The sequence below is a fragment of the Anoplopoma fimbria genome, chromosome 19, assembly GCF_027596085.1.
Source record: "Anoplopoma fimbria isolate UVic2021 breed Golden Eagle Sablefish chromosome 19, Afim_UVic_2022, whole genome shotgun sequence".
NCBI lineage: Eukaryota > Metazoa > Chordata > Actinopteri > Perciformes > Anoplopomatidae > Anoplopoma > Anoplopoma fimbria.
Window position 1 is genome coordinate 27,010,239 of NC_072467.1, and position 9,599 is coordinate 27,019,837.

The following is a 9,599-nucleotide window of genomic DNA, read 5'->3' on the forward strand; positions in this document are numbered from 1 at the left end:
CCGTAGGTCAGGAGGTTATATTTAGAGTCAATCTGCTTTCTATGTCTGTCAGCCAGAGGAAGCAGCTCACACATCCTCAAAGATTTCACTTTCCGTGTGTGTAGATGTTCAGTGCTACAGCTGGAGGTTTATTCAGCTGCAGTTCATCTAATGTCCACTAGATGGTGGATAGGAAACCCAACGCTCTTCTCTGGAAAGTCAGTACAGAATATCAGTCTACCACTTTAGTCCAGACTGAAATCTCTCTGCAACTATTGGATGATTTGCCTTATAATTTAGTTTGAACATTCATGGTACCCAGAGTTTGAATTTTAATGATGTTTGTGATCCCAGCAGGTCAAATGTTTTACTTTATACATTGAGATATTGCCACATTCCTCAGTGACGTAACGCATTGGTTTTTGAACTCCCGTTTTGAAGCCTTGATTTTTACATTTTGGTCGCCGCCATCTTTTTCCCTTTTTATTTTTCTTGGAGCAAGAATTTACCATATTTGGAAAAGAGGGTGGAGCTGTGGAGAAACGATGCCCGGAGTGGGCCAGGTACCATGAGTATAGCAAACAGCAAGTCACCAGCTTTAACTAATGCTAGCTACCTTGTTTACTAAGGTGCATCCGTCATTCCCTTTAACTTTACATTGATTTGAATGTTTATTTTGGCTAGCAAAAAACATGCTTCAAACAAAATGTAACAGCCGACTCCTTAGACTATGGTACCAATAGTAGAGACTTGTCAATCACAAGGTAACCACTCTTGTGGGACGTTCTGTATTTTTCTGTTATTACAATACAATACAATGCTGGAAATCACGAATATTTGTACAAAGTTTTGGCCCAATCCCAGGCGGCAACAACCGGTTCTGAAAAGTTAAGCCAATTCTGAAGTGTCTTAAAGCTGCATTCTCTCTACTCCCTCAGTAAACATTGTAAACATGAGTTTATGGTCTCAATCTCTAGTTTCAAGTCTTCTTCAATACAGCATGATGTTCATTTAGTAAATGATGCTCCATTTAGAGTCAAACAGACCATAAAGCAGGGGATGCTTTAGGGCGGGGCTACACAGTGATTGACAGGTCTCTACCACAGCGTTGTCCGTGTTTTTGTAAATAAGAAAATATTTGAAAAATGTCTAATTTAGTGACTGGTTGTACTAACCTCCACCCTCTCATGTCTCGTGTCACTTCTGGTTGCAAAAAAACCAAGATGGCGCCAGCCAAAAACCAAATTGCTGAAAGTACAATGATTACGTCTCCTTCTTATAAACAGTCTATGAGCCACTGGACGGCTTTTAATGTGAAACATCTGTACAGAAAGTACATTTAACTGACACGCAAAAACAAAACAAAAAACAGCACAGTAGAAGAAACTGTAGGAGCTAGTATTTGATCCTGTGACATTATTAAGATGCCTGCTTTTATTTGATAATTTACAGTATTTAGGTGCCCAACCTGCTTTTGGTTATTAAATGGTCTGAACATCACCTGGTCTGTTTCATTTTTCACAGCTAAGAGACTCTATCCTCCAACACATGAATCCCAGATTTCGGAGTCAGTAATCTGCTCAGTTAATGCCACTTTGAAACAACATAAAAATACAAATACAGTAGTTCAGTACAGATCTGGGGCTGTACGTTGGAGTAAGTAGCTTTGATAAACTTCTCTGTTTGATAAATCCAGTCCCCAGTTACATAAACCACATGTCACCAGTGACATTTAAGACTCAATAGTGAGACAGAAGTCCTCCCGGCAGATGATTTTGTCGTACAGGTCGTTCTCTTTGAACAGCAGGTAGTCCTTCAGCCGGTTGGGCAGCTGGACGGACATCAGGCCGCTGCAGCTCAGGTGTTTCCTGATCACCACTCTGCTCAGGTGAGACAGAGAGCGGGGGTTACCTGGTGATCACAGAGAGCAGAAGTTTGGATACATTTATCTGGATAAACGGAGCAGGAAGAGGAGCTTCGTCTCCTGGTTTTGATGCGTAACGGCAGCTCTTTATAGAGAGACTAAGTCCATCCCCTTCCGGTGTCCCCCATTGGACCTTATATCGGAACAATTATGTACGCCAATTAACAGCAAGAGAGACATATCTTTTTGATAAAATTTGAAATGTGCCATGAATTACACATATGAAGTTTGTCAATTTAAATAAAATGTTATAAGTTTGTATTTACAATTGTAAGAAATGCGATCTAGACTCTTACTTCTAAACCCTGAAAATTCTTAAATAGTTGTCAGGATCTTTATTTAAGCAGGCTTTAATTCCAATTTTTACATGTTTAATAAGTATGTTATATACTTGCTAACTTTTCTGATTTACTTCTGTTTTAATTTGCTGTCTCAGATTTGGACGCAGTACAATTTAATTTTGTGGGAATCCGCTCATTGAGCTACATCTCTCATCTCGCAAAACACGGTTGTTCCCTTGGCTAGCTAGCTAGCTTAGCTATATCCTTGCTATAATGTAACGTTATCTTATCTGATTTGTTTTATTAAGGGACTCTTTCTATCAGCTTCGAAGAGAAAAGAATGGGCAAAACCCATTGTTGCTGTGAGAACATCCTGGTACGAAAACATCGAAGCATCGTGGCTTCAGAGAGAGAGACGTCACTTTCGCCACTTTTAGGTGTCTTTTACTTCAACAATTTTACAACAAAATGCTACTTTCTTGATTTGCAAAATGATCATCCTAAACTGACAAACTTCATGATTCATGGCACAATTCAAATCGGATTAAAACGTTATTTGTCTCTTACAGTTGACTACCATTCATACTTTTTAAGAATAAGTTTCCCTGGTGGTCCACCGGAATTGGCGGGACTTCGCCTCTCTCTTTGGTTTTCACCACACCGTAAACTCACTTGTGGTCCAGAGAATGTGAGGCCACTCCTTGTGTTCCTCCAGCATCTTTCTCAGTTTCCCACAGAGGGAAACCTGATCGACGTACTCGAGGAGGATGGACACGACCCGGCCCGCCAGGTTCACCAGCCAGGAGACGCTGACGAAATCACAGAACTGGACGACAAAACGACATTCACTGGACTCAGGTAAGTTTTTCTATTTAGATATTATTATCAGTCACATTACTATTACTATTACCTGTACCATTACGCATATTAGCTTTGCTTCCACCCTGAAGCCCTTTTTGCTTTCTCGCTTTGCAGGTTTCCATGAATCGTTGTGGTACCTGGACCGTAGTCGTGCCTCCTGCTGTGAGCCGACTGACACCCACTGCTACTTCCATTATTATTATTAGTCACATTACTATCCCTATTTTCATAATTATAATTCTACTATAATAATTGCTGCTGTTATTATAAGTAGTCTTCATTTTTTCCTTGGTTACTCTGCTTACTACTGTGATTATATGAATCATTTACGTCATATACATTGAATGTGTTGTATCTCTGCAGTTTTTCCTGTGCCGATGTGAGGGTTCCGAAACAGAGGATGTTGCATGTGCACAGATTGTAAAGCCCTCTGAGGCAAATTTGTAATTTGTGATTCTGGGCTATACAAAATAAACTGAATTGAATTGAATTGAATAGATAGATCTAATTATATTTTATTAGTCTTTTCAAATGTACTTGATAGAAAATGTAATAATCTTTAATGTCATAATTCACACAATTCAATAACTCACTGCAACTTTTTCCTCCTGATCTTGTGAGAAACCAGACTTGCTCAGGTCATCCCAGTCATCACCATGGTTACATCGGAAACACTTCTTGGCGTCGTAGCCGTTGTTGAGCAGCAGCCTCATCATCACCTCGTCCTTCAGGCAGTACTGCAGCGCCGTGGGAAACACTGTGTCGCTCACCACCGTGAAGAAACAGTTCACGTCCGCCTCAGCCGCCAGCAGCAGCTTCACGATCTCGTAGCGCCCCGACCTGACGGCCACCAGGAGGCAGCGCAGCGGGTCCAGATCGGGTTTAGCTCCCGACTTCAGCAGAATCTCGGTACATGTTGCATCCCCGTTGGAGACAGCAAAGTACAGCGGGCTTCTCCTCATGTCTCCGTAATTGTCGGAGACGTGAGGTGCTAGCTGGGCGTTGACGTCGAAGCCCTTCTGCAGCAGCAGCTCCAGGCAGTGGGTGTGGCCTCCGTCAGCGGCAGAGTGGACGGGGCTGTGGCCGGACAGACGCAGGGCTCGTCTGGTGGTGATCGGGATCAAAGTCCTCAAAGCTCTGATGGAAAAAAAAAAGAGTGGATCATTCTAGAAGAACTGAAGCATCAGAAACTAACCTGCATGGAAGCTGGACAGGCTGAACATTTAAACTTCAAATAGGCAAAGTTATGGATCAAACTTGACCCATCTGTCCATTTATGATAAGAAATATCTCAGTTGCTGCTGCCTTCAGGACCACCGGGACCCCAGTTCATCCTTTAAATGTTCTGAATCCATGATTACTTTCTGGTTTTAACAAAGACATGTGACTCCCTCAGATTATTTAACATTTTCCAAACCATCTTTCCTGTGTTTGTTGCACAACAACTGTGAGTTATCAATCTTTTGTCTTGACGAACAAGTCTTGATGATCGCTGCTTAATCGGTTCATCAACATCGACCCACTCACAGGGAGTGTCCTTTGTAAGCAGCGTGGTGGATGGGCAGCTGGAAGCTCAGGTTGTGGATGTTGGGATTCGCTCCGTGCTGCAGGAGGATGTCGATACAGTCTGGATTCCCCGAACCTGCGGCGTCATACAGAACGCTGTCGCCATTCGGCGCCTGGGCGTTTACATCAGCACCTTTTTTTAAATGTATAAAAAGAAACTAAATCATTTCCGAGCTACAGAGTTTTAAAACACAGAAATTAAATCAGAGGGGCGATATTGGTTCACCGTGTTTGATGAGGAGCTCCAGGACTTCAGAGTGGCTGTACTCCGCAGCGATGCCCAGAGGAGTCACTCCATACTGGTCCGTCTCTGAGACCTGACCTCCGTTCTGCAACAGGAGCTCCATGACACGAACACAGCCGGCCCTGGAGGCCTCGTGCATGGCCGTCCACTTCTTCAGACACACCTGCTCCACCCAAGCTCCTTTGGCTATTAGACTGGAAACCATCGGATAAGATCCGGCTCGGACTGCTGCAGAGAGGAAGAACTGATGGTGAGGATGGACTGAACGTTTGTCTGCTGTGAAAAACAGAATGTACCAAAAGAGACACCGTGTTCTACCTCCAACCTCCGGAATTGCCAAACAAAACCTGCATTCTCTCTAGTGTCCATCAGGGGGCGACTCCTCTGGTTGTATAGAAGTCTATGAGAAAATGACTCTACTTCTCTCTTGATTTATTCCCTCAGTAAACATTGTAAACATGAGTTTATGGTCTCAATCTCTAGTTTCAAGTCTTCTTCGATACAGCATGATGTTCATTTAGTAAATGATGCTCCATTTAGAGTCAAATGGCAATGGGTGTATTTCAAGGTGGCGATGGCTAAATTACAGAACTCAAGGTTTGGAAACTGCAGTCCACAAACCAGTGGGTGACGTCACAATGACTCCCTCAACTTCTTGTATGCAGCGCATGGTTCTGACCTAAGAGCAGAGGGGATTCGTTCTTGCTGTTGGTCGTGTGAGGAGAAGCTCCGTAGTCCAACAGCATCTTCACGTGTTCCACAAAACCAGCTCTCACTGCCAACGTCAGGAAGGTCTCACCCTCCGAAGTCTTTTCCTCCAGAGACAGACGGAAAGACGCTGAAGCACACAATAAAAGTTCAACAGTTATTTCACTGAATTCAGTTGTAAAGGGACTCGTACTGACTGACAGTTGGTTGAACCCTAATGAAAAAGTTTAACACTGAAGCATTGAAGTACACAACACAGCTTCCTGGTGGCAGTTCGGGTTTAAGACACTAAGAAAAAAGTGGACCTCTTACCCACCGTACAGCACCGTCTCCAGGACCAGGACCAGAGGTTGGACCGCCGCTCTGTGCAGAGGATACCAGCCGCGTTCGTCCACCTGACTGAAGGCTGCTGGGAAATCACAGAGCTTCTGCAGTGCCAACATGTCACCTGAAGGGACAGTTTACTTTGAGTTATTCCTCTTTTATTGTGTAAAGCAATCCTGCAGATTTCCCTGAAAAGGGATCAAATGCTAACGGCAGTCAAACTAAAGTGCAGCCCAGCTCATAGCGCCTTAGAAACACTGATACACCTTCAGTGCTCCTTGTCTTAAAGATGGTGGTAGAGAAAGCTCTCTGACACGTCACTCTAATATCTCCCATAAGCGTTTTTATTTGAGTTGAGGTCTGGTTACTGTTAAAGTCATAGCATACGATACTTCAGCCCAGGGGCCCAACGTCCTTCACACCTACGAAAAGGTCACTTAAAGAGACACGTTCCAGCCATGAAAAGACTCAAAATGACCAAAATCAGAACTTAAACGAGATTCAAAAAAGCTGCAAAGAGAGACAAAAAGACTACAGAGAGACACAAAACAACCACAAACAGACACAAAAAGACTAGGAGTAAGACGAACACAAAGAGACATAGAAAAGATACAAAAAAACTCAAATCAACAACAAAGAGACATTAAAAGACTGGAAATAACCTCAGAGAGACAAAAAACAACCACAAAATGAAAGAAAACAACCACAAACAGACTGAAGAAAGACAAAGAACAACCACACAAAGGAATTAAAAGACTACAAAGAGTCACAAATCAACTATAAAGAAACAATAAGGGATTACAAAAAGACAATACAAATGTTAAATGACAAAACAACCACAAAGACAAGGAAAGTAAGCACAAAAAGACTCAAAACAACCAGAAAGCAGCACAAAATGGCTGAATGATGTTTACACTGTAGTCCGTTCGCATTGCTAATGACACAAGAATTTGCATCTTTACCTTGTTTGATGGCCCCCATGAGCTTCAGAGTTTCACTCCTAAACGTGCAAAGGGTAGATGAAGGCACATTTTTTGAAAATGCAGCATGTCTGTATTACACTTCTGGTGAAATTGTTTCATGTTGCTGTACCTCTCTGATCCCGCTAGACACGACTCCTGGATGCTCATCTGAACGTTGTAGTGCAGAAGTTGGTCTTCATCCAGGACATTAGCTGCATCCATCCTTCTGACATCATACAGGTACAAACACAGTCACAACTTCACATGACTTAAGTTCTTAATTAAATCTCTTTTTCTATTGAACCAAATGTCCAAAACTCAAAATGTATTCAGTTTACTGAGATAAAAGACAAAGACAAACATAAAATCCTCAAATTATTGAAACTGGAATCTGGGACTGTCATTTTGCTTAATAAAATTACAAAATGTACATTATTTGATTATCAACCAGTTACTAATTAAATTGTGACATAATATAAATACAAAGAGACACAAAGCAACTACAAAGAGACTTAAAGGACCACTATTAGGGGCAAACTAACATAAGACGAAATATAACTGCACAAATACCAAAACATTCCAAAGTATAACAAATGAACCACAACGTTCCACAAAGCAACTTCAAAGAGACTTTAAAATTATTGCATAAAGGGACAAAACAGCCAAAGACCAAAGAAACTACAAAAAGTCCAACAATTTCAATGTGACAGAAAACATCCACAAAGAGACAGAATATGACTATAAAGAAACACAAAGGAACTACAAAGAGATAAAACTAACTACAAAGACATACAACATAACCTAATATAACAAAGAGAACTACAAAAAGAGATACAAAGGAACTACAAAGAGACACATAGTAACCACAGAGAAACTCAAAAAGGGGCAAAACAACCAAAGACAAAATATCCAAACATTTAAATGTGACACAAAACTACCACAGAGAGGCATAAAACTACAGAGAGATGCGTAGAGACATATTTGTCTCTTGACATAAAAGTTGTATATTCATTTGTTGATTCCACTAGAATGTGTCCTGCACTGGGGCACAGCTCCTAACACGTTCACAATCATCATGCTTTCTCTTTCTAGAGCTATCAATTGTTTTCACCATCAGCTCTATTTTAAGAACGCTTTGACCCCTGACCTCTGTACTGTTGATCAGATATAACAATGCGGGTTCAGACACCCCAGCAAGTACACAATCCTTTAAACTTTCCATCATTCTGTACGGGAAAACTTTCCAAACAAACTGTCACGTGATAAAAAACTACTTTGAATGATTCTCACCTGATAAATGTGTCAGTGTTGGAGTCATAAGACGAAGCAGCAGCAGCAGCACTGTGTTTGTTTCATGGCTGAACTGCTCCGTCACCGACACACACACACACACACACATCACACACACACACACACACACACACACACACACACACACACTCCACCAGGCTATTCATAGGCGCCACCTGTTCCAGTGTATTTAACATGCAGGCCGTTCCACAGCACACTAATGGAGTGTAATGTGACTCTGCACACATTTTCCACAGCTAATGACAAACAATAATGGAGCGGTCCGTTGTTTGAATATTTATTGTGTCATTATGATCCGACGTGTGCTCAAACAAGTCGATGAGGACCTGCTGCAGTACTGTGGAGGCTTCAAGGGTGAAATGACTCTTGACCTTTTCTCCACCTGCTGATGACCTTTGACCCCCTTGCTTAGCATTTAGATGGTACAACTGTCGGATGGAAATTTTCACTTTCAATCCAAATAGCATACCATTACATTTTAAAAATGTAATTAGTGCTGCAGGAAAAACACAGATTTATTTTTCTTTATTTTACAGTGAAAAAATATCATTACAGCACATGTGACTGAATCTTTCTTTAAAAATCATATTTTAGTTATTACTCACTTTTTTGTTTTTGTTTTAGTAAAATGTCAAATCAGGACCATTTATATCTCTCTCTCACACCAGTGGTCATTGCTAAAGGGCTAACTTTGGTATTATTTTACCTATTTTGTGTCTACAACATTTTTTTTAAATTTGTCCAATATTAAAAGAGAGCGCTGCAGCCGCTAAAAAGGTTGTTTTTGCCACTGACATGCTCAGATTATTATTATAAGTGTGTGACAACATTATTTAAAGAACCCTACAGAGAAACAAAACATTCTTTACCTTTTCTCTTGACTCGTCTGTTTGTTATTGTGCGTCTCGCTCTGGGAAGTCTCGTTCGAAAATTTTACGATGCATCCGCATTGTTGAAATCATCGAAAACATTTAGCCATGACATTGAATATCTTTGAGATAACAATAAGCTACACTTTTTGTTCTCCAAAACAAACTTTTGTGAACACTTCTCTCTCTGACTGTCAGTCACTCGTTTCCATCGTTGTCTTCCGAGAACAAGTCACATGACACAATAACAAAATGAAAGCTCAATAAAAAGGTTTTATTTCTCTTTAGGGTGCATTCCATAATGTTGTCAGACACGGCCTGTTGGTGGCAGAAACAAGTACTTTATGTACATTGACGCTGAAGAGTTGCCCTGAGAGATAACATTTACAACCTGTTTTGTAGCTGCAGCCTTCTCCTTCAATACTGGTCTAATTAAAAAAAAGCATTATTGTCCCCATTAGTCACTTATACACAAAAACATACGAAAATAGGATCCAGGTTGAAAAATACCAAAGTTACCCTTTTTTTTCTCATCTAAGAATACATTTCCCATCAGCCCTGTTGCTTGCT

The 9,599-nt window shown here is 41.1% G+C and overlaps 1 protein-coding gene across 1 annotated transcript; it reads right to left on the reverse strand.

Annotated features, from left to right (window-relative positions):
* Positions 1–1,711: 1,711 nt before the first annotated feature.
* Positions 1,712–7,071, reverse strand: asb15a (ankyrin repeat and SOCS box containing 15a). Its single transcript, XM_054619652.1, has 9 exons — positions 6,980–7,071; positions 6,850–6,887; positions 5,880–6,011; positions 5,535–5,693; positions 4,838–5,083; positions 4,573–4,744; positions 3,639–4,182; positions 2,857–3,010; positions 1,712–1,890 (listed from the first exon to the last, which is right to left on the reverse strand). The coding sequence occupies exons 1-9, from the start codon at positions 7,069–7,071 to the stop codon at positions 1,712–1,714; spliced, it is 1,716 nt and encodes a 571-aa protein (XP_054475627.1).
* Positions 7,072–9,599: the final 2,528 nt, after the last annotated feature.